This window comes from Diadema antillarum, unplaced genomic scaffold (assembly GCF_040938485.1).
Source record: "Diadema antillarum isolate AM-2024a unplaced genomic scaffold, OU_Dant_1.0 seq00000061_RagTag, whole genome shotgun sequence".
Lineage (NCBI taxonomy): Eukaryota > Metazoa > Echinodermata > Echinoidea > Diadematoida > Diadematidae > Diadema > Diadema antillarum.
The window spans coordinates 656,231-683,092 of record NW_027271165.1 but is presented as its reverse complement, the minus strand read 5'-3'; the positions used below and the strand labels follow the sequence as shown (position 1 = coordinate 683,092).

Genomic DNA, 26,862 nt, shown 5'->3' with positions numbered 1-26,862 from the left:
TACATTTGAAAATATGTTATCAATAAGAGTTTTTGATGTACTAGAAATTCTTGTTGGGTTGTTGATATGTGGTTGAAATAAATAAGTTGCCAATAAACTTAACAACTGCGTTGTATGATTATCAGAATTATTTAAAAGATCAATATTAAAATCTCCCATTATAAAAGTGTCTTTCTTTTCCTGAGAAATAATACTCAGAATTTGATCAAAACTTTCTAAAAAACAATCAATGTTATTTCTTGGGGACCTATATATATTACCTATTATTATATTTTTTACTTTACTGTTCACAATTTCAACAAAAATATCTTCCGTACCCTCGATATGTAAGTCATGCCTGACTTTTATATCAATATCATCTTTAATGTAGAAAGCAACCCCACCTCCCTTGCCTAAGTAACGATCAGAACGATACATTCGATAATACTCTAAATTAAATATTGGTGGTGAATTTGTATTAAGCCAAGTTTCTGATATGCCAATTATACTGAATTGAACATTTTGTAAAGAGGAAAGAAATGATTCTATAGAATCAAAATTCTTATTTAAACTTCTGGCATTGATGTGAAGGAGGTTAAACAAATCAAAAAATGATTGAAATTTATTTTGTTTTATCTGTGCATTAATCTTGGCAGTTGTGTAATAACTACTTTCGGAGTCATTCAAACTTTGATCATCAAAGATCATACCATGAGGGATCATTGTCGGTGTGGGGGTATGAGTAGAAACTGAAGGGTTGTGGGAAGAGGTTTGAGTGCAAGTGCAGGTGTCTGTGTGTGCATGTGCCCTGAGCGTGCGTGCGTGTGCATTCATCTTGAGTGTATGTGATAAAGAGTGCAGCGTCTAAATTATTTACTTGAAACTAGAGTCAGCGTATACAGAACTAGAAAAATATACAATGTCTGGAATATGCGGGAAGAATTAATAGGGGAAAAAAAACCCTACAACAGTATCTGGCAGTCTGCCAGGGGTACCAAAATGGGTAATTATATATAGCAAATATCTAAATAACTACTTTTTATATATATTTACGAGAAAAAAAAACAAACAAAGTGATTGCGAAGAGAATCACGATACATACAATCAGATGTACCTATATCAACCATGTCTATATTAAAGACAATGACTATGTAACAATATGCCTGTAAAATCATATGTACACAAACTTCAAACAATTGTTACAATTTTACTTTTAAACGTTATATAAAGCAATGATACAAATAAGCAGGAGCTTTAAGTACTCTCAGACAGGGATAATGAATAATGTATAATACTAATAACGCTGTCGAAACAATGCCGGGAAGTGGTAAGTGTTCATCAGGAATAAGGTAACATAAAGATTAATCAAGTTTGGGAGCTGTCACATTACTCTAGATCAGAGGAGTGATCACAGTAGAGCAGTGTGATTAAAAACAAAACACAACTGTTTCATTACTAGCGATTTGAGGGGCAAATGAAAGGAGTGAAGCTAAGTTGCATGTGAGTGCGTGAAAAACTTCGGAATAATAAGCAGGTTATCACCCGAGAATCTGTTCTTCGCTTGTAATGACACGTGAATAAGTAACCATGATGATATATGAGAGAATTGTCAAGTGGAAAATCGGCGAGTCTCATTGAACCCAGAGTGATTGAGCAAGAAGATGACAGGAGCAGTGACATTGGTGTAATGACTAAAAAAAATCAAGCTGGTATTTTATTACAAAGTTCCTTCATGTTTCTTTTCTTTTAAGCTTCGCTAACCAATGTGCCATTTAAAAGAATACAGTTGCCTTAAACTACAATATTGTTGACAGGGCACTCAAAGAGACAGGCATGCATTCTAAAACGAATCGAGATGTGAATTCATTGCTTTTTATGACCATGTACTTTCTTTTATATTGCCGTTACCAATACTCTTGCTTATTTTGGGTAAATACCTTGTACGGGTCAATATACAAGTATGACCTTTTCCTCTTTTCTGTGTGTTTTTGATGATGAAAACACAATTACAACATTGCAATGTTGCTGTGTGTATAAGGTATTATTATGCTTAATACAAACGCTGGCAAAAGAAATTGCTGAGTCAGTGTTTGTCCGGGCGAGGCATGTCCATAAGGATGTGAGTGCACAACCAAGCTGCAAAGTCTTGTTTGCGTCTAGACTTGTCTGTTTTTCTTTTCTTTTCTTTTTTATCCAATCTGCGCAGACGAGCTTAATGTAACAGTGCCCCCGCTCGTAACGTATCTGAAGAAAATTCTGCGCGATTACAGCGATGGTCAGATCTTTAAGGTAAGTTTACGTATATTAAAAGCATAAACATAGCCGTCACTTATATTTATGAGAATTCTTCTGCAGCAACTTCTGCCCTCACTGTAGTGAAGACTTCTGGGCCCAGATTAGTCTCATCAACCACCTCAGTCCACAAATAACTGATGGCGATGGTCATCTTTTAAGTGAACAATGAACAGCCCATATTTTGCGTCTTACATTAATTGTTTTGAAGACGATTTTATTGTTTTACATTCAACGACGGAAGTGTAGCAAGTATAGTAAAAACACGGAAAACTACAAACATTTCCTCCAACTCGTCATCTATAACAAATTCACATGACATGCGGAAACTTGAAGAAAAAAAATGAAAGAGAAAATGCCACTCATGAATCCACCGTCAATATTGTTAGTATGTTCTAATATCCAAGTAATTAATGATTGTAGATGTTGCCATTTTACCATGTCCCGAGTTCATATCCTTCCAGACGTTTACAGCCTTATTAAAGATGTTTACTCCCCGATACCCGTCTTTTTACTGAGATGTAAATATGGGTAGCTGGTAATGTATGGGGTATGATGTTCGTTCAAGATCATTTCTATTTTCTTAATCTCAACATAATAAATAACATATACACGCAATGTACATGGAAGTAAAGAAATATTAACGTAAGTAATCAAGAAAAAAGGGGTACATTATACTTTTGATGGGTTTTGCAGAAGTAGGCCTTTTAGTGATAAATGAATGGGACGATGGAGATTCTGGACCCACTGAAAAGTGAAGCTTGTAGAGCTTGTATAGATTGAGGGTCCCACTAGTTACAATATACAATGTACATACAAAAAAAAAATGTGGTCACCAAACCCAGTTCGTATTGCTTAAACAGATAGCCACATGAAACATAAGTATATACGTAAATTTGTATTGTTTATGGGGCTGATACAACTAAATATAGTGTATAGATCCAACAGAAACGAGACTAACAAACAAACAAGATACAAGACAGGCATTATGAGCTCAGACACACCGAAGTTTGATCAAGAACATTACAAACGCAACTATTTAACGAAAACTGTGAGAGAAGAGCAGCGCTAAGACAAAGAAGGCTGCCATCGAAAACAAATGACGGAAGAAGGATAAGACAAATAAGATGGGACCGATTGATGAATATGCTTGATGTATTTCTAGGTTTGCTTTGTGATGTGTCAGACGAATATGCTGTTCATGTTGTGGAGGCACGACGTTTACCATACATTAAGACGTTAAGTACAGTAAATTTTGATACCAAGACACTAGATTTGATTAGAGACAAACAGCATCAATTTTGATACAAGGAATGTAAACCAATACACTGTACTTTAATCTTTTTGACGGAGACGGACTGCCATTATGGTATGTTGTTTGTTTGTTCGTTTGTTTGCTTGCTTGTGAAAGGAAATTCTTCAAAATGCGGAAGATGCTGGTGCCAAGAGGGTTAAATTTCTCTACGAAGTCAGACAGTATGGAACGCAAACGCTCTTCAGTGAATCCTTGGCACCGTACCAGGGTCCCGCTCTCTACGCATATAACGATGCCAAATTCAAGCCAAAAGACTGGGCGGGAATACAGAAGCCAGCCCGCAGCAACAAAGAGAAAGACCCTCTCAAAGTCGGCAGATTTGGCATCGGTTTCAACTCCGTCTACCATATCACAGGTACAAATTCCGTTAATTTGCTGAAGAATGAACAGTATTCGAGTAATGCACAATATCTCAATTCTGTCCATTCGTTGAGCTAATACGTACATTTTGTCTAAAGACAGTATTCAAAGCATGTTCATATATATCGTACACACTTTTTAGTCATAGTTATTATTCTTGATCAACCTTAACTTCTTTAATATATTTGTGTACGTGGTGTCTCATGGAAGTTTTCATTTTCTTCGCAGATCTCCCAAGCATCATGAGTGACCGTAGAATAGCCTACTTGGATCCATTGGCGAAACACTTTAGAAATAATGATCGTCTCCCCCAGACAGGATTCCGATTTAACTTGCAAAGCTCAGAGGACCAAAACACCTTTCGTGCATGCAAGGACCAGTTCCGACCGTATCGGCAAATTTTCGACGATGTCGAAGACGGGTTGTGTGACGGACAATTCGATGGGACGTTGTTCAGATTCCCGCTCCGTGAGACTGAGAGTGAACTTTCTAACAAAGTTTATACTGATGAAAAGAAGATGGACGATCTCCTTGACGCTTTCCTTGTCGACGCGGATGTAGTGATGCTCTTCCTTCGTTCACTGAAAGAGGTTGAAGTTATGAAGAGACCGGCTGATCAGAGTTCCCGTTTCATTGTCCGTGTGAAGGCAAATGTGACGTCCAATGAAGAATTACCGATTGAGCAAGATCACTTCACACAGCAGCTGGTTGAGTATTGCTCGAGAAGTATGGCAGATCGCGAAGACCTTCATATGTCCTATGATGTCAAGATATGTTCAGAAAAGGTAGAAGGGTCGAAAACTACTCGTTGGATTGTTTGCCACCACATCGCAGGAGCCGGTATGAGTTCAGAACTTTCCGATATGGCAGCTGAGCAGAATCTATTGCCATGGACGGCCATTGCCGTTCCTGTCAGTATCATGGAAGATCAACATGACAGATCTTTTGGAAGAGCCTTCTGTTTCTTACCACTTCCTCCAGGAGAAGAGAGTCGCACTGGGTTACCCGTTCACTTGCACGGTTTTTTCGGAATTCAGAGTGACCGCCGGGCGATCAAGTGGCCTGGTCCAGACCAAACAGACGTACCGGCAAAATGGAATGAATTGCTTGTAAAAGAACTGCTTCCGTCAGTATACGTCAGAGCGATAACAACTGCCATTGATAAACAAGACGTCAGCGTGGAGAGCATATATTGTGCGTGGCCTGACGAGTCATCCGTGCATGAGAATTGGAATGTCGTTCTGGGGCCCTTCTTTGATGCATTGTTCAAAGAATCTGTCATACACAGTGAGAACAATGGATGGTTGAAAATTGGCGAAGTCATCATTAACGATTTGTCTGTAAAAATGAAATGGAAGTGGTTATACTGAAGTGCCTTCGGTATGGTGATAGGCCGTACGCATCACTACCCAAATTTTGCATGCAATCCATCAGGAAATACTTCAAAGGAGACATTGTCACAATAACTCCAGCGCTTCTTCGTAGCTGCATTCGCAGTGATGAATCTGTCCTCGAAGATCTCGACAGCCAGGAGAAACTTTTGATTCTCGAATACTTCATGTCCGACAGACATTTCTCTGAGTTAACCACATTGCCATTACTTCCTCTCGATGATGGCAGTTTCATTCCATTCGAAGAATCCGATTCCAAAGTCTACATTCCAACCACCAGATTTCCTCGCCATCTCATTCCTGGTGAGAATCAGTCTTTCGTCCGAGCATCAGAATCTCAAGCACTTCAGGACTCCCTTGCCGAAGTGGGTAAGTGCGGCATTTACATCCATTTTTTATCTGCAGAAAGTCTCTATATGAACTTCAGATGTTTAAACGTAAAAAAATGCATACTGTCATACCCTCTTTGCAAACATATTATATACTGTAAGTACTACGTAGAAACATGAAAAGGAATATATGGCGCTTGGACATTCTTAGGAATACTGCAATATAACCATTTCCTCCATATTTTGTCAAAAGATTATTTCATCAGTGGAAGTTAGGGTTAAATTGAGGTGGGATTTTACTCTAACTTACAGAGATCAACTTTGCAGTTAATTCTGCTTAATGTGGAATCTCAGAGGATTTACTTTGCCTTGATAAAGTGGTCGCTCTGATTCATGAAATAAGAGAAAGGTACACAATTTCTTTAACTCTGGTCCCTTTATGCGTTTGTCCCTAAAAGCTGTTACTTTGATTCTTAAGAATTCCTCAGTGCTTGGTAAATAAATGTTGGCACATTTAGGGGGAAAACAATTACTCTTTCCACAGAATTACATCTACCAAAACTTAGCCACTGACATGACTGAAGATCCACTGATTACAAAAACCGCTGAAATGCAATGTATCATATGGTCCATTTAATGTTAGAATGTACCAGTGTACTTGAGCTAAAAATTTCCATTCAAATAGAAGAGCATTTTCAACATAGGTGTGCCTTTATGGAGGCTCAAAGTCATCAATCAGTCACTGCACTGGTAACAGTTGCACATATATCTATCAAGGAGTAAGCATTCATGTTGGATACCTTCTTACTTTAATACACATAAAATCATTAAAAGAATTAATGCATTCGATCTGCATATTATACATTTGTATACTGTGCATACACGAGCGTTACACTTAACGATGAAACAAAACTTCAGTTGCAGCCATTCCATTCAACGCAAATAATTTCATTGTTCATTGGACTAACAGATCTATCCTTTGTGTTCATATTTTCGGTGCGTGTTGAGGTGGAAAGATATCAGGCTATTGAGGCAGGTTTTGTGAATGTTTGTATGAACCGTGATTATACATGCACTCTAAAAAAATCCGAGTCAGAACTGACCCGGAACTGGGTTCGTTGGAGTCACACACCGTTCCGGGTCAAAAACGACTTGGAATTTGGTCATGAAGACCCCGAATGGGGTCACCCTGACCCAATTCATGACTTTGAATGGGTCATATCTGACCCCATTCCTTGTCATTTCTGACCCGGATGTTGTAAGAGTGTGTATATAAATGATTTGGAACGACTAGTGAAATTAGATTGTCTTCCTTATCAGAAGCAAATCACTGAAAGGAAATCGAAATGTGGGAACCACTCGGTATTCACGTTAATTTCAGTGAATAAAGTGAAATAAAATAAACAATAACTTATTTCATTTGAATGTTTGCTTTAGAAGAAACGGAATCTTGTGTCATTTTGTTTATCTGCTTATCCATTTTCCCGATGCAATCGCGCCATGATTCATTTAATAATGGAGTCTTTGTGTGTGTTTTGAATTACAGCAGCAGAGAGCAGCTTTCAACTCGAGGTCTTAACCCTCGAATCCGTTGCTACTCTCCTGAAAACCAGCTTGTGCAGAGGGCAAAATAGACCAATGCCAGGAATCTCCAACCAGCCGCCTGCTGAATGGTTGGAAGCAGTCTGGAATATGTTGTACAAAGAGAGTCCGGACAATCTGTCCTTATTTGAAGGGATACCTCTCATTCCGCTTCCAGACACAAACGCTTCCGAAGTTACTCTCAAACCGCTTGCAAAGATGTCTGCTTTAATTGTCAAAAGAAGTGGAGAGTCAACTCTGGATAAACATCTTGAAGATGTCCTTGTTAAGATTGGCATCGACATTCTGAACCATACAGATTACGTCATCAGGCACCCTTCAATAATGTCCCAAGGTTACATTCAGCAGCCGGTTTCAGATGGTATTCTAAGGGCAACACTGAACACAGACCGCAGTTCTCTTCTCAGGAAGTTACAAGACCTTAAGGATAGCGAACGAGCCCTTTTGAGCGAATATATGGAAATGCAACAATCAATCACTCAGCCCGTGATCTATTACTTTCTCTTCCACTCTTCAAGACTCTTCAGGGTTCTGGCGTCTCGTATTCACCCATAGTGAGTGCAGCGGAGTCAATTGGTTACATTGACATTTTTGCATGTGAATCTCAAGAACTCCCTAAACCACTAAAGTTACAAAGACCTGTTATCGAAGCGGAACACAATTCGAAACCTCTCCTGGACAAATTGAAAATCGTTCCTCATCTGTCAAGGTTCGACATGATCGAGCATGTAACTGAAGAAATACATGAAGGTGGTTTGTATGACAAATCGGATGTTCAAAGTGTTACACTGTGGCTCCTGCGGCACTGGCATGAAATTAAACATAAATGCGAATCAAGCAAGCATGTGCTCCAAAAACTGCGGTTTGTTCCTACAGACAGCGTCCCTTCAACGCTGAAATCACCTTCTGAACTTCTTGACGTCAGGGATCTAACACTCCGAAAGCTATGTAAGGGCCAGGGATTCTTTCCAATTGAATCTTTCACAGAGCCAGTGGTCCTTTCAGCTCTAGGCCAACTTGGCATGAGGGAACAGGACAGGGTAACTGCGGACGAGGCAATTACATGTCTTGATATCGTTTCAGAATCAAACAGTGTTGATCTCGCTCGCTCTTTTTTGGAGTTCCTTGCTAACAATAGGAGTCTTTTGTCTTGCAATTCATCACGACTTTCTGACACTGTTGCAGCATACATGAAGAACAAACCCTGTATACCTTACAAGCAGGTTCAACCTCCATTCTATCCCTCTCACCTCCGTTGGTATCATATGCCTTCTTCATTCCTCTCCAATCCAAATGAGACTATGCTGCTGACAAAAGAGAATTCCATGCTGTGTGGCTCAATAGTTCCACTCACTGCAGTTGACGACAAACTCTTCCCATTATTTGAAGATCTTCAAATGGCTTCAAAGAAACCAACTTTACAAAATGTGATAGAGCAGCTGACGGAGTGTGTCCTACTCACCCAAGAATCCGATGAAGTGTGTCCCATAGAACTTCCACCAATGGTAAAAAGCATATATGCTTTCCTCTTGAACAAATGGACATTACAAAGAGAGAGTGTATTAGAGAGCTTGAAAGCAATTAATTCTCCAGTATGGAACGGCGACGGGTTTTCAGACCCAAGACAGATGTGCATAGGTGATCTGCCATTTGATATGTCGCCATATATGACACAGATTCCTTCTGTCATGCGTGAATTTGAAGATCTTCTTCGTGATCTTGGAGTGAAGTCGACCATGAATGCTAATGTGGAAACATTGGTTGACATTTTGCACGAAGTAAAGAAATCCTGTGATCAATCAAAAGAGAATGATGCTACTTTTCATAAAAAGCAACTTCATCTAGTAATGCAAATACTAAAAGAACTCCACACAATTGGGGAGTTGCCACAAAACATGCAAAATCGTATATTGGTGCCGACAGAAGCTGAAGGCTGCCATTTGATACCGGTAACGGACAGTGCGTTTATTGATAGACCTTGGCTAAAATCGCTTGTTCATGAAGAGCAGTCTGAGGATGGAAAAACATTTACTATCATTAGTCCTCTTGTAACAGCGGAACTTGCTGAGTTTTTGCATGTCCCTCCTCTCAGTCGCTTGCTGTTGGACGCTGATGATCTAGAAGAATTTACGCAGGCAGGTCAGACAGAACCTCTGACTGTACGAATATGGAACATCCTGAAGAATACGTATGGAGACTCTGCCATTTTCAAAGAAATGATACAGAATGCTGAGGACGCTGATGCCACAGAGGTCCGATTTCTGATTGACATGAGGAAAAACAGTGACGCCATGGTAAAACTCTTTGATCCAGGGATGAAGTCTTGCCAAGGTCCTGCCCTGTGGGTTTTCAATGATGCAAACTTCACAGACGAAGACTTTGCCAATATTCTTCGTCTCGGTGGACGAACAAAGGAGAAGAATGCTGCAAAGATTGGAAAGTTTGGAACAGGTTTCAACTCAGTGTATCACTTGACTGACGTTCCTTGTTTTGTTAGCAGACAATTTATTCAGTATTTCGACCCTCATACGACACACCTAGGAAGGGTCCTACGAAATAAATCTCAACCAGGAGTGAGAGTGAATCTCCAACGCACTTTCCAACTACGAAGATTTCCAGACCAGTTTATGCCTTTCGATGGGGTTTTTGGCTGTCGTATGTCAGAGCCTTTCCACTATGATGGATCACTTTTCCGGCTTCCGCTACGAACAAGAGAAGCAGCGCAGAAAAGTGACCTAAACAAGGAGAGTTACGACGATGTCAGAATCAAAAGACTTGTGCTTGACATGTGGGAATCTTCCGGAAGTCTCATGATTTTCACAAGAAAAGTGATGAAGGTTTCTATGCATTATCTCTCAGCGGAGTCAACGGACGCTACAAAAGCTGTAGAGCTTTTCAGCATAGAAAAGCGCCGTTCGGAAAACACATTCAAGGACGACATCATACTCAGCACAGAATCAATTACACAGGAAATGACCCAGTCAGGCGCAGAATTCTTTCAAAATGAGACAGCGGTGTTGAAGAGCACCTTCAGATCGATCAGAGCCACATGTGAGGGTTCCGTTACAACAAAGAAAATGGCTGCAGAAGAATCTGCTGTGGGCCTCTCTCCAAGGGGAGAAGTTGCAATGACCCTTATGAAATCACATCCTTCTAAAATTCAGGGAGAGGTGTACTGCTACCTGCCATTGTCCATACAAAGTATGTTGCCTGTACATATCAATGGGGCTTTCGCGGTGACTGACAACCGACAGCACCTCTACAAACCAACGCCTGAAGGTATGAACAGACATGCCGAATGGAACAATCTTCTCTTGAGAGACGTTGTCTGTAGAGCCTACATCCACTTGCTATCTGATAACAACTTTGTCGAGACTTTTATTTGCAAGTATGGCTCAGTAGCCTATGATTGCCTGTGGCCAGACGTTGATAACGTGCCAAAGGACGGGGACTGTTCCGCAATCTTTGATGCATTCTATCACGCAGTGGTTCACGGATTCGATAAATCGCCGCAGCCCGCTCTCTTCTGGAAAGATAGAAAAGCTCTACAATTTCGGGATGCTGTATTTTTGAGTCAAGATTTCCAGGACGAAGACAACATAAAAGATGCAGTGACTGCCATTTTAGAAACTTGCCTTTCTAAATCTACTGTTTTCGAAGTCAGCGGCAAAACACGACGTGCTTTCGTTCGTGCGCATCTCAACGACGAACTAATGGCGAAAACATTTGATCAAGAGAGGTTTTTTGACGAGATTTTCCTGCCACAGCTTCACAATGTATCAGAGGAACATAGAAACATTTTGATACTTTTCGCTCCGAACTGCAGGAATGAGAGTCTACGCCAAAAGTTACGAAACGTTAGATGCATACCCGTGTCTGGCGGAGAGATTAACCTCCAAAAACCGGTAGATCTCGTACATCCACAGCGCCAAGCAGCGAAGCTGTTTTCCGAAGGAGACGGTGTATTTCCACGGGAATATTTCAGGTCAAGTCAAACTTTTGCCGCACTTGAAGATCTGGGAATGATGACCGATTATGTTTCCCCAGAAAAGTTCCTTACACAGTGTAGCTCAGTTGCTAGTCTGTGTGCAGGAGATGACGACAGTGCATTGCGAAGATCTCGTGATTTGATTACGTATTTATCAAATATGCTTTGTGAACGGGATTGGGCAAATAACAATTCTCTTAAAAAGCAAATGATGATGCTGGCCATTTTACCTGTGTTCCAAAAGGGAAGCACTGTGTCTCCTTTTCTTCCATGGAAATCCTTCGGTTGTTACATGGCTGCCAACAGCATTTACTCTGCTTTGCAGTCGAATCTTGTAAGCAGTGTTGCTCCAGTACTTGATGAGTCTAAGGAATCGCCGATGCCACTCGATGTGTCACGTTTTCTGGATTTGCACGAGAAACGACCTAGGCTTCAAGAAGTCATGGATCAGTTGACTAATATCCGCATTCATGTCGAGCAAGGAAATGTGTCACATGAAGTTGAGAAAAGTTGCTACGACATCTACAAATATTTGAGCGAAGAATGTAGAGACAATCCAGCTGGTGAACTTCTTACCTCACTCAAGAATGATAGATGGATGCTTATCGACAAAGTTTTTGCGCACCCCTCAACGGTGGCAATAACTGTCGGCCCTTCCCTTGAACCATATTTGTTCCAGCTTCCAACCCGATTATCTCAATACCCCTCTCTTATTCAAGCTGCAGGAATCAAACAGACATTCGAAGCTACTGACTACGAGAAAGTGCTTCATGACATCTACAAAGTTAACAAAGAGAGACCACTACAGACTGCTGAATTGACGGCTGTGACTGCCATTGCGCGTCTTCTTGGGAAAGCCCGCATTCATGGTGATGTTTCCGTTACATATCTCCCGGATGTCTTGAATGTTATGCGCCCATCTACAGATCTGTGCTACTGTGATGTTGACTGGATAAGCAATGAAGATGGTCACATTCATCAGTGCCACCAGGACATTAGCTTTTCTTTGGCAAAGAGACTAAATATCAAAGACATTCGCCACCAAAGTCTAGAGCAATATGCACAAAATCTACCAGGGGAAGCATTTGGCCAGCGCGAAAAGCTGACGTCCCGGATCAAGCGCATTCTTCAATCATACTCAGGCGAGGACACAGTTTTCAAGGAATTGCTTCAAAATGCAGATGATGCTCGCGCAACTGAATTCCACATTGTGTATGATCCTCGCAGTCATCCAAATGAGAGGGTGTTTGGTGACAAGATGAAGCCTTTGCAAGGTCCTGCATTTTGTGTTTTCAATAATCAGTCTTTCTCCACCGAAGATATCATTGGAATACAAGACCTTGGCCAAGGAAGCAAAGAAAATGAAATGAGTAAGATCGGTCGGTATGGAGTTGGCTTTAACACTGTGTACCGTCTCAGTGATTGTCCAAGTTTCATATCAGGCGGCGAAACCCTGTGCGTATTTGATCCACTCTGTAGCCATGCTCCAGGAGCTACGCACAGCAGCCCAGGTCGCTTATATAAAGTCACAGACCAGTTGCGCCAGACATACTCGGATGTTTTTCCTTGTTATCTTGAAGACAAATTCACTGAAACTCGCGATCGTTATACTGTCTTCAGGTTTCCTCTCAGGTCAGAAACATCTAAACTAAGCAGCGAAACCTGGGACAGAGACAAGATCGAAAAACTTCTGGAAGAATTCGCAGTGACAGCATCAGAGAGCCTCCTCTTTCTGCAGAATGTGAAATCAGTCAAAATATCAGAGATTACAGCAGATGGTGTTCTGGCATCTAGACAAACAGTGGAAGTACAAATTCAACCACATGAGGAGGAAAAGAAGAGATGTTTCTACTCTCGTGTATCTGAATACATCGCAGCTGCCAACAATGGTGAAAACGTACGGGAATTGACGCCTGAATATGTTTGCTACGAAATTTCTCTGCGTAGCAAGAGCAACACTGAACATTGGGTGATATGTCAACAACTGGGCTGTCGAAACTGGAATGAAATGGATGAAAACTCCATAATCCAACAGAAACTAATTCCTATCGGAGGTGTTGCTGCTCGTTTGTCAGACAAAAAAGTCAAGGGGAAAGCTTACTGCTTCTTACCTCTTCCTATTGAAACGCAATTGCCAGTCCATGTTCATGGTTACTTCGCCCTTGATCACGAGAGCAGGAGAAATCTGTGGCGAGGTGCTACAAAGGATCATCGAACACTGTGGAATCAACAGCTCTTTGAGAATGTAATTGCACTCTCCTACATAAACCTCCTATCGTGGATTCGTGACTATTTCAATGAACATTACAAGTGGCACACGCCAATTTCACAAGGGAGATCAAAAGAAGTGCTCAAGCGCTTACATGCCTATCACGACTTCTTTCCACTCTGCGGAACTGAGAACTATTGGGGTGCTCTCGTTGGTGCCATCTACGAAGGGATTGCTCGAACAAGGTGTATGTTTTTCCGCGTTCTCTAGCCAAATGATGAGAATGCCTGGCTTTTGACATGGAGAACACCCATTGTCGGTGAACTAGACACAAATGAGTCTGAGCATGGATTCTTAAACACGTTGACAATTACTGAGTCGTCTGAATTGGGTTTGCGACCTCGAGCGTCAAAGAAGCATGAAATCTTAAAGAATCTCCTGCAACAGATAGGGTTTCCTGTAATTGAATCTCCCCCGAGTGTGGTTTCGAAAGTTCTAAAGGCATCTAAAAAATGTAAACAGCACGGATCCTCGCTTGCTGTTCTTCAAATCACACCATCAGATGTCGTGAATTTCCTACGTAGAAAAAATCGACTTAGCAGTCAGCTTCCAATTCCAATTTCACAATCAAAGCTTCAAGACGAGAACGGCTTAGCTCTACTACTTGAGTACTGTAAGGAGGACGACGAACTCTCACTTGATGGCCTTCCACTGTTGCTCACGCAAGATAACATACTTAGGTTGTTTTGCCCATCAGCACGTGTCTTCAGATCAGCGTATGCCTGTCTTTTTCAAAATCACTTGGCTGATTTTCTTCACGAGAAGTTTCTGCAAAAAGTACCAGCAAACCAAGGATTTGTCTTCAGAGCCCTCAACATTACTGCCATTGCCGAGATGATGAGCACAGATGTCCCATTCTTAAAGGTTCCATCAGATGATTACCTGCCTTTCGGTGACCAGTGTAGACTTACACCAGAGTGGTTCAAGGATTTGTGGAATCTACTTGAAGATCTTCAAAAACCTGGGTCAGCTGTCTTCAGTGAAATCAAGCACAGGCTCGGAGATTTTGCGATACTGCCTTCAGTTCCACTTTCCTCACGTACCCGATATTTCTCGACAAACAATCCTTCGCTCTGCCTGGTGCCACTGAAGTTATCTTATACCGTCCTTGCTTTACAAAGAGACATTGACCTTATTCCACCAGCTTCTTCAGCGCTGAAAAAGTTGAATATATACACAACTGCTGAATATTCAATGCCCTCAATCAACCGGCTAGCCTGCAACATTGGTTCCAAGTCGCAGATTTTAAAGGTCCTCCTGTACTGGATTTCTAAGGACATTAGACGGTTCAAACTGCTAAGTAACAGTCAGCACGATGAAATACTTCAGACTTTTCTTGGTTGCACCACAGATCTCCAAGATATCAAACGCCTGCCCTGCTTTGAGACTATCAAGGGGGAGCACGTAAGCATTGACAGTTTGCCATCTGTTTTCGTGCTACCGGATACCATCCCTTCTTGTGAACAAGATGCCTGGATAGAAAACTGCGACACAGTTTTTTTGAAATCGAAAGAAAAGTTTGCACATCTGTACGAGACTCTCGGCTTATCCAAAGAAAATGAATACGATGTCTATGCCAAATTCATCTTACCAAACTTTGGTAACATGACGCAAGAGGGTCAAATTGAACATCTACTAAGAATAAAGAAAATGCTTCCACCCGAAAAGAGGAGGGATGGTATCATTTTCTTGCAGCTACATTCACTGCCGTTCATTACAGGTGCAGATGGAGATCTTCATCCGGCATCGCACTTCTTTGATCCCACTGTCGAGGTGTTCAGTCTCATGAAAGCAAGAGATGACTTTCCACCCGATGTGATGAAAAGAAGATTGGGTTTGCCATTTCTGAGAGAAATTGGAATGAAGACTGAGGTAACAAAATCGATGTTCCTTACCTTTGCAAAGCATATTGAAGGAAAAAGTAAAGCAGATCAGAAGGCGAGAAGCCTTGTCAGGTGTCTGCAAAAACTTTGTAGCCTTCATTCCGACCCGCAATTCCTGCAAGAAGTTGGACGCGTTGAATTTCTTGTTAGGAGAAAGCTCGATCAAGAACTTCAAGCCCTTCATCCCGCAGTGGCAGATGGACGTTGCTGCGTTGCGTACTCTGGATCAATGATCGAACAAATGAAACTGGTATGGACAGTGCTACCAGTGTTACCGGCCTATGCTGCCATTAAATCAGAGTGTGCCGAGTGCAACAGCCAAGATATTCCATCCAAACTTGGTATGATCATAAAGCCGGACCTGTCGATTGTTTTGAAGCACACTACTATCCTATGTAAACGTCTTAAACAACCACCGCAGACAGTTGATCAGAAAGAAAAAATGAGCAACGTTTTGGTAGAAATTCTGGCGTTTCTAAGTGACCAATGCACAAACAAGAAATCCTGCAAACCTGACAACAAATGTGAACATTGTGGAGTTATCGAGGATGTACTTGGAAAAGGGAACGTTCCTCTTATTCCGGTAGATGTTGACAACGCTTATACCCTTGTAGCAGCTAAACAGATCTCCCGCACTGTGACTTTTAACCTCTCTCCCTATCTGCACCAACTTCCTGACAGATGGGTCCCTTTCTTTTGGCTACTTCGAATTCTCGGAGCAACTGATAAACCATCCATAGCTCAAAATGCGCTTGTTCTGAAGAGTATATTCGAAATCGGGGAAGTAGCAACTTTTCACGCGAACGTTTTATGCATTGTCAAAGAAGCATCTTGTGAATTATACCGAGGAATCTACAAATCAGATGGTCTATTGGTTGAGAAAGAATTGGATGAGATGTCTGATTTGTACTTGCCATCAAGAAAGCACGGCTTGAAGCAATCTGACACGCTCTATTTCAATGACGCTAATCACTTGAAAGGCCGCATTTCAACTTGTGAACTCCCAATACTTCATGTCTTCACTGAGGTAGAATCCATCATGAGAGACGTCCTCGAGAAACTGCCAAAAAGACTTCGACCGAAAGCACTGAGTGGAAGGGTAAAAGAAGTATTGAGTGTATCTGATACTGAACAGGCAAAGTGTCCATTGAGTCAGCACGGATGTTGTGATTTTGAACGGCAACTTGAAACGGTCCTGCAATCCAAAGAACTTCTCATTGCAATTGCCAGCATAGTAAAGCACAACGATAACAAGGTTGTCAGTGAGGAAGAAATGCAGTCGATGAAGAATAAATTAATGCATTTGGAAGTGACCTGCATGCAGAGTGTCCATTCAGTCCTTCAAATCGATGGAACAGACATTGCCGACAGCGCCAAACAGATACCTGCGTTTGTGACAGACAAAAATCAGCTTTATGTCACCCACACAACCGAGGAAAACAGGATAAAGACACTAACAACCGTTGCCAAATGTGCCAACCATGTTCTCGGTAATTTGTTTCAAGACAAAGGACTGCTTGTGCTTGTAGCTCTTTTGTCTGTGAAGTCTCCATTGGATATCTTGCCCTTACTATCTGAACATGACATAGAGGTAGGTCTCGGATCATATGATAGCTGTGATACTTATCTTCCACCACCGGGAAGTACTATTCCGCGTGCAATTTTCCATCTAATCGAACAGGATATGTGGGTGTCATTCGAAGAAGGAGAATATATAGCTCTTCAACGGGTGGAAGGTGATGAAGAGCTATACGTCTATGCACGCATCGTTAAACGTGTAAGAGGCAAATCGATACAAGCGGTATACCTCGTTGATGTAGGGTCAGATACCTATGTTGAAGCTAGTGTTTCTGACATTCACAAGATCCACCTCCCGAAGTCACAGACATGCTTTGAAGTTGTTCCATCCACTAAGGAAGAATCGAATGCGCCAGGGACAAGTCATCCTAGGAAGGCTTCATCATTCCCTAGTAACATTGAGGAGGCAAAAAAGCGTGTCACTGCAGAGCTACAAGAGATTTGGGAATTGCCGGAAGAACAAAGAAAGAAGGCAATCCGTCGCCTGATGTTGAAATGGCATCCTGACAAGCATCCTGAGGGACCAAGCCATATGTTCAATGAGGCATTCAAACATCTTCAAAGGGAAATGAAGAGACTAGCGAAGGGCACCTCCATCTATAATGATATCATCCGAAGGGCTAGACAGAGGGCATCTGACGATCGCCAACAGTTCAACACATATGGAGGATATGCAGGTGGTTCATGGAGAAAAGGCTCCGAAGGAACAAATTGGCACGCATTTTTCGAGAGGCATTCTCGAGCACCAGATCTTCCAAATGCCCGGCGATGGTTGCGACAGGCATACGAAGACTTACGGTCTGGTAGACACGACATAGATCCTAACGACAGCGAGCCCTCCTTCGAATGGGTTTCTGTCAAGTGCCATCAGGCTGTCGAGAAAGGACTCAAGGCTGCACAGTTAGCTTCGCAAGGATACTCAAGTCGCACACACAGCCTCATCGTTCTGGCGTGCGACGTTAATAATAAGATACCAAATGGCTCTCTCCTCCTTGAGAAAGTAACACGTCTTTCTGGATTGGTGGATTACTTTAAATCCAGGTATCCAGATAACTGCGCATTCTCCAAAATCCCACATGAAGTCTACAGTAGTCAAGATAACGCCCAAACTGCCCTTATTGCTACGAAGGAAATACTGGATATGATTGCTTCATACGTGAAGCGGGACTCGCAATGAGTGTTCATTGTTTCGGGATCAGACAGTAATGTAAAGTCCATGTACTTAGTACCTTGACACAAATATCCGTACATTCTTCTAACAAGAAGCTGTAACATGATATAAAAATGCACAGAAATTGTACATGCACAAATTGCATTCTATTGAAATGTATTATGTACACTAAGAATATGCTTCCTCATCTCTTTCCGACAAACGAAATTATGAATTCTTTCAACTATGGTAGCATTTAACAGCTAGGAGAGATATTGACTTCGTTACATGCACAAATGAGCAGGCTATTGTTGAGTTTCCTATGAAATGCAATATAAGACTCATCCGCACAATGATTCCGAGTGTGCCTCCCTTTGAGGTTGATGTATTTGTCCTGAAAACACATACAAAATACCTGATAACCGTATAAGTATGTGATTATGGGATGTTGCAATGATTTTTGAAACTTCGTGGAACAAGAAACTGTGAATCCCAGAGAATTACTATCTATTACATTGTATATACAATGTACCCGTGGAGAATACCTGCCGCTTGTTCCTGTCTTTACTCATGTTTCCACATTGATTTATCCTCTTTTGATTCACAATGCAATGTATACTAGTAATCTTGTGAATTAAAAGCAATGATATTTGGATGGCGTACTGTTGTACCATTAACACAGAAAGGTATTCGTAACGGTTGCACTTTACATTAAAAAAGATCGTTGCCATGTTTCATTATAGTAGTCGTATGATCATTTACTGATGGAGAATACGGGGGAAAGAAGTTTTCAAAATGTTGAAATTTCAAGTGTATACAGTGTATATGCCAATATTGGGATTAGTTATTGAGTGCTTAATATTTTTTTTTTATTCAACGTATTATGTGTTGTATTGAATGTGCAACTTTATGTCAATGGAGTGTAATAGCTGTTTACTATGGACTCTTCGATAAAGGTATTTGTATAAATCAATTCTTCGTGTACGTTCGAATGACAGTGCATCTATAGCTTGTACAATATTTTCGACTCTCTGGTCAATGATTCAAATACAGTCGTGATAGTGCTCCAAGTGAAGAGTTTCCGCAAGTTTTTAGGCCTTCATTTTGAAAGGCAGTTTCGCGTTATGTCAATGAGGCCACTGACAAAAAATGTGTAATTCCTATATTCGTGTTTTGACTGTCTTCGTGACTTTTTGACAAACTTGACGAGCATCACTATAATGTTAAGCATGAGATATATATTTTTTCTACACTCTTATCCATCTTCTGCATTGTTATACAGGAATGTTTCAGTGTACGGCATGTTTACCTTAGCGCTTGCTTGAGAGTGTGCTACTCTTGTCAAGTATATTGCCGTTGAATTTCTGCGGTCCAAGATTTTTTTTATTGTTACCGTAAATTAATTACGCACGTTATAGCTTTGTAGCATTATAATACAAGCATATGATTTTGTTTTATTGCCTTGCGCGCGTCGCGTATGGGATAACTCGTGAATTCATCATGCAATCATATTTTTCTGTTAGTTATTGCCAATGTCACCAAAGCTATACGTTGTTTGGTGGTGTTTTGTTTTTTGTGGTCTCAAAGAAAATGTAAGAAATTTTGAAATGTCAGTATATAGGTATGGGGTTTGCAATGAGCCTTTTTGAATGATAAGTTTTTAGACTGTGTTCGATATGTTTCTCTTCGTTTTCACTGTATGTATTGTAGATAAGAATAAAACAAATTCGTAAAAGCAGAGGTGGTTGCTAAGGAGCCGGTGCCTCTGCCTATTCTTAGAAAGCGGTAATCAGTCTATGAAATTCCTCAGTGCAGAATTATATAACCATTGTTTAGAACATGACAGCTCTTGACTCTTTAATATATATTGAAATTATGCATGCGTATATAGTTGCGTATATTGTCTTGCGAAAGAAGTGAATTACCAATAATCAGTGGTGATTCGCTTTCAACGATGTGTCTCATATTTTACTCAGATTTATCACGATTTGTTTGCCTTATTCTTTATGATGGAGTCGAAATTGTGCCATTGGATTTCATGAAAACGCGATGCATTTTCTTGCTAGGTTACGCACATATTTGAACTGACGTTTGACAGACATTAATTTCAAAGATGTGCAGACCATGTTGCTACAGTAACTGTACAGTTTTTAACTAATGGATATGCTTTAATTAAGTACGTGTAGGTAGCACTATAATGGCCCTGCTTACATTTGATGCTGGTTTGTTTGGTATGTCGTTGTTGATTTCTCACGACGAAATTATTAATGTTGAGTAGAATTCACTATTCCTGGTGCGGTAAATAACTCATGTTATGGTCTTTGTAATGAACCACCCTTACTCTTTGATATTTATGACAGGTTGCAGTACTGAATACCGCGTTGTGTAACTATACCGACATATGAATGGTACTTCTGCAGGTTAGTCAACATAGCACAGTGAATTCACAACACTTATTGTTGTACATAGATATCATTTTGACGAGCTCTTGTCACCACGCATAATTACTTATGAGGATATCGCGTATTATATAAAATGGTATGAATTCATGTTCGATTTTTACTTACATAATTACGGTGGACGTTATAAGCATAATAAGCACTAAATGAATGTTTATAATTGTGCATCTTCTGTAGTAGAGAAACGATTTTGTATTTACTGGCTTGAATAGGATACCACATTCCTCATACTCACAGACAGCATTTCTTGCAAGCATTGTCGCACAATGAAGGTGTATTCATGTGTATGTTCACTTACACAATATGCTAGGCGTAATGATTATGATAAGTAATTATCATATATATTCCAGGAGAAAAAACGTTGTCTATTTTTCATGTTTAAACAATGTAGGCTCTCAGATATACAGAGGGATGTTAATAAACTATCAAAAAATGTAATGATATCTCGAACACTTCTAGTGCATATATATATATATATATATATATATGTATATATATATATTTGTAATGCTGAATTACTTCTGTTGTCTTGAACTTTTGTTTGAAAGAAAGAAAGGAAAAGTAATATAAAACCATAGTATGGTTTGTGATATTGTTTGAAAAGATTGAGATTCTCGTACGCATGTAAAACATCAACGCTGAATATATACGTATGCTTAGTTTATTATGAGCTTACAAGTGTGTAGGCCTATATAATAGACACTGGTATGTGTATAAAGGTTTTTGTTTGTTTGTTTGTTTGTTTGTTTGTTTGCTTGCTTTTTAGGCAAGAGTTCCGAGCTGGTATTTTGCATGTTGCAAAGAGCTCCTGAAATTTCTATGTGACCCACGTGAACTTAAGATTCTCTATAATCACACACACAGTCTGTATTTCTTGCATTACGCTGCGGCGTAGTTTTGATACCAGAGTTTGAATTACTTTGAATGCGTACATGTAATGGTTAAGAAGAATGAAGCAACTGTTAAATGATAAAGGGTATATAGGGTAATTCTTTAGAGGAGTTTTTGACGCTATATGTTAAGGTGCGTTCATTTTCATACTCATCTAATTTGTACAGGTTTGTTCAATCACGTCCAATATCTCTCACCGACAGGCAAGTGATAAGTTTCTATATAATGCTTTTATTTCAATGCCTGACATTTTAGATGATTGATTTAAACATTAAATTGTGCAGAATTTAAACGCTGTATGTTTCTGCTGCTTGAAAATCGATGTGTTTGTAGGTTTGTACTTTAAAATGTGTGTGTGTTTGTTTTGTTTTGTTTTTCAAATCATGAGCTTATCTTTCGTCAACATTCGAAACAGTCGAGCAATTGCACTACAAAGTGATTCAGATGACAATGAAGACATGACAAGGAAAATACATTGTAGTCAAAGCATATTTGTACATAAAATGATTATTTGATATACTTCCGTTACACTGATATGGCATTATTGTTGTGGATTTCTCGTTGGTAAATAATTGAAATTGAGCAGAATTCACCATCCCTGAAGCTGTACGATAAAGTATCTCCTTTGTGGTTTTCATGATTAACCAGTGATATTCTTTTGCTGAATGCCACATCGTTGTATACGCATCTATATGAACGGTATATGAATTTAAATTGTGGGGTCTGTCAGTATCACAGACTAAAAATTTCATGAACCCTCAATGTCATTGTCTGACTGTTGTACATAGAAATCATTGTAACAAGCTGTTATTATCACACACATTTACAATGAGAATATCATACTGTGAAGTTTTATTAAGCTATGGCATAATGCTGCATTTTCACTTAGGTGATGCGAAACTTTATAAGTACTAATAAAGCTCGATAAGTGCGTATATTTGGAGATAAACGAGTTTCATATTTCATGTATTTACGTGTTTGAAAAATCTAGAGTATTAGATTGTTCATAATCACATCAAGCATTCATTTTATGTATCAATTTTGACTCGCAAAAAAAGGTGAATGTTATGTTAAGAGATGTAGGTATTTACATGTTTGAACAATCTAGGGTATCACATTGCTCATATTCATATAACGCATTCCTTTCATGTATCAATTTTGACTTGCAAATGTCAATGTTTGTTATATTAAGAGATGTATATATTTACATGATTGAACAATCTAGGGTATTAGATTGTTCATTAAATCAAGCATTCCTTTTATGTATCAATTTTGACTTACAAATGTGAATACATAATTATGGTAAGAGATTTATGTATTTACTTTGAACAATCTAGGGTATATCATACTCATATTCATATGAACCATTCCTTGTATGTATCAATTTTGATTCGCAAATGTAAATGTTGGATATTAAGAGATGTATATATTTACATGTTTGAACAATCTAGGGTATTAGATTGTTCATTATCATATCAAGCATTCCTTTAATGTATCAATTTTGACTTGCAAATATAAATACATAATTATGTTAAGAGATTTATGTATTTACTTTGAACAATCTAGGGTATATCAGATTGCTCATATTCATATGAACCATTCCTTGTATGTATCAATTTTGATTCGCAAATGTGAATGCATAATTATGTTAAGAGATTTATGTATTTACATGTTTGAACAATAGGATGTATCACATTGCTCATATTCATATCAACCATTCCTTTTATGTATCAATTTTGACTTGCAAATGTAAATTTTATGTTAAGAGATGTATGTATTCACATGTTTGAACAATTTAGGGTAGCAGATTACTAATATTCATATCAAGCATTCCTTGTATCAATTTTGAGTCGCAAATGTAAATGTTATGTTAAGAGATTTATGTATTTATATGTTTGAATGATTTAGGGTATCAGATTGTTCATGTTCATATCAAGCATTCCTTTTGAGTATCAATTTTGACTTTCAAATGTGACTGTTTGTTATATCAAGAGATGTATTTACATGTTTGAACAATCACGGTTTTAGGGTAACATATTGACTCGCAAATGTGAATGTTTGTTATATTAAGAGATGTATGTATTTACTTGCTTGAACGATTTAAGGTATATGATTGCTCATATTCATATATCAAGCATTCCTTTTGAATATCAATTTTGACTTTCAAATGTGAATGTTATATTAAGAGATGTATTTACATATTCATATCAAGCATTTCTTTCGTGTATCAACTTGATTTGCAAACGGGAATGTTCGTTATATTAAGATATGTGTATTTACAATGTTTAAACAATAGGGTATTAGAATGTTCATATTCATATCAAGCATTCCTTTCATGTAGCAATTTTGACTTGGAAACGGGAATGTTGTGTTAAGAGATGCATTTACATGTATTTACATGTTTGTACAGTTTAGGGTATAATAATTGTTCATATTTATATTAAACATTCCTTTCACGTATCAATTATGACTTTCAAACGGGAATGTTTGTTATATTTAGAGATTTTGATAATAAATATTAATAGCATCACATCATGAAATATATTTATATTTCTCTGCATTTTAGTTATACCGAAATGTTGAACACGAAGTGCACATATTATGAAAATATTGGCTGTGCTGGTACTTATGTTTTGACCGTGGTATTTATAGTGATTTGTGCAGAGACTAAGATTCTCCAATATAATGTGGGATCTTATTGCTTTTCAGTTTTGAATGTTCCAAGTTTTATTTTGAAATTAAACTTAATAGTGGCTTGTGTCTGGGGAACTTTTTAGATTCAAGTTCCAAGATGATCAATACTTGCATGTTGTAAAGAATTGTTTTAATTTGCCTGTGATCCAGAAGAGCGTAAGCCTTGTATATACATACGTGTATATACTTTGGCCATGCACTACATTACTTTGCTTTCCTCGCTTATATAAATGGATATTGATAGTATACACTTGCTGTTACTTCAGTTACCTTGGCGACATTCATTTTGAAATCGAATTATTTCATCATGTAGCGTATATTCTTCTCCGTAAAAATATTTTCAGAGAGTGGAGTCTATATCCTTTCATCATAGTTACTACTATGCTTTGCCTTCCTGTGATACTTATCAACCTAAGAGTACATAATTTGGTTCATATTATGCCTGTATGTTTGCATGTTGATGAATGTTTAAGTGTCTCATGTATAAAGTGTGGAATCTAGGATATTGATTAGCCGGTTTGATTGTACCCACGTGGAATGATAACTTCTGTGATATCATTACCAGGTGGATGCTCTTCATCTGTAAACATTCCACCGAGTAACGCCTGGAAGCTGAACCATACGAAGCCTTTACTTCGCAATCACTGAAGAGTTTCATTAATTTGCTGATGACTATGATGAGTCATATATAAGTAGGCCTATACACTTGTCTCGCTTTCATACTCAGAGGGCTGTATGGCTATTACCTATTTACAGAGGAGATGTCTCAGTGTGTGTCCAAATATTAACATTATAGAGGAGACAAAAAATACACTGTGTGTGATCATGGTAACCGATGTATCATTTTATGAACTTGATAACACTGAAGAACGCTGTCAATTCGTGCGTATGTCTCGCTCTCTGTATTTGAGATATCGATTACTCTTTTACATGCCAATATCAACATAAGTGTATATGCAATAGGCATGTGTGTTGATAGAAAGGTGCCGGTTAAAAAATAACAACGTCTCTCAGAATTTGACATGCGTAGACATAATGTGTGAATATGTAGAATTTCTTGTAACATTATCATTCTGTACATTTCAAAATACAACTGGTGTATTATGTGAAACGGCAGTGTGAACGGAGGAGTATCGTCGACTAATGAAGCCATCGGCATATGATGACGCCATCTACAGTTGATGCTGCTCAAGATGTTTTTGGTTGCTGTTGTTGTTGTCGTTGCTTTTGGCGACGCTGAGATTAAAAGAAATAAAATATTACGTACTATATGACTGAACAGAAATGTATGTGTATTGAGATATATACTGGATTGTTTCTCTAATGCAAGTCATTGAACGTTATCATAATGATGGTGAGTTTATAATTCTAAAGTACACTTGAAGTGATATCTCTATGACTTGACTCTTTTTTACGTTGAGACACTCGCTACGAACATATCTAGTGTACTGAGGGAAGAAGTGTAGCAACATACTTTCACATAAAGTATGTAGATGATGGATTTATGTGAAGTACAACAAGTATGGTTGTATCATCCTGCGATAAAGTGCTCATCAAATCATTCTTTCATTTGAATTCATGTGGAAAATGTTCTGTACAACAAGGGGCAACGGTTTATTTAATTATGTGGTTTGAATTCATATGAAAGATTTTTTTTCAAGAGCCACGGTTTATTTAATCATGTGGTTTCACCGAAGTAATATTGATAACTGGTCGCATGTCAGTTTCATTTCGCCCTTGACCATCACACAAGGGTATAAGCATTGTTTATGTAACCCTGAAAGCACTTGTCCGTCAAGAATTGATTCGGAACACAAAGATAATTGTCTAATATTCATCACACACGTATTGAAGATTGAATTCAGATGTGTCCATCTAAACGTGCATTGTCGTTTAGAAATGCAATTGAAGAATCATGTTCGGGGACCATCCAATAATGAAAATTAGGTCTCATTTTTCTTTCATGTATTTTTTGTTTCCGCACTGTCGAATTCGACATTTCGGTTTTATTGTTTGAATCTGAATTTCAATAGACGAACAACAACGTATATTTACAAGGGATGTTAACATGGCCAGGGGAAACTTATACGCAGATGTGTGTGTTTGCTTGTATTGATAAAATTTATGAGAAAATCAATTTTATATTGATTTCATCATTAAAATATTTGTTGACGAACAATAAGATTGTCCTTTTTTGTATCAAATGACGAGTGTGATAAATCGACTGTGTTTGAAAGGGGAAAGAGTCAGAAGGAGCAAATAGAAGAAACTATTGAAGGAATTATGTGAAAGCTGAAGTGATTAATTGGAATAGTACGAGATGGAAAATGCTGACAGAGCTGTTTTTTATGTTTGAAGCTGGTTAGATGTGTGTGTTTGATGCTTTATCATTTATTTTGACTACTGGAAGGAAGTTCGCACTTTGTTTCAACAACCAACACGCATTAATGACTTTATACCCGTCATAGCTGTCATTATCTACTAGGCTCATGTGATTACAGTAACAAAAGTAGAGAAATAAAAAATGCTCTGCTACAGACGTTAATCATTTCCACAAATTTCAATTGGTTTATAAGCCCATTGTCTCTTATAGGTAATGTACAGTGCATTATATATAATAGTATATATATATATATATATATATATATATATATATATACACACACAGGTATATATATACAC

At 38.9% G+C, this 26,862-nt stretch overlaps 1 protein-coding gene across 1 annotated transcript; it reads left to right on the top strand.

Annotated features, from left to right (window-relative positions):
* The first annotated feature begins 1,293 nt into the window (after positions 1-1,293).
* LOC139725834 (sacsin-like) lies at positions 1,294-18,354 on the top strand. Its single transcript, XM_071636910.1, has 8 exons — positions 1,294-1,306; positions 2,186-2,268; positions 3,683-3,941; positions 4,175-5,260; positions 5,305-5,706; positions 7,213-7,809; positions 7,878-13,501; positions 14,291-18,354. Exons 1-8 carry the CDS (start codon positions 1,294-1,296, stop codon positions 18,161-18,163), a joined length of 11,937 nt encoding a protein of 3,978 aa, XP_071493011.1. The 3' UTR covers positions 18,164-18,354.
* Positions 18,355-26,862: the final 8,508 nt, after the last annotated feature.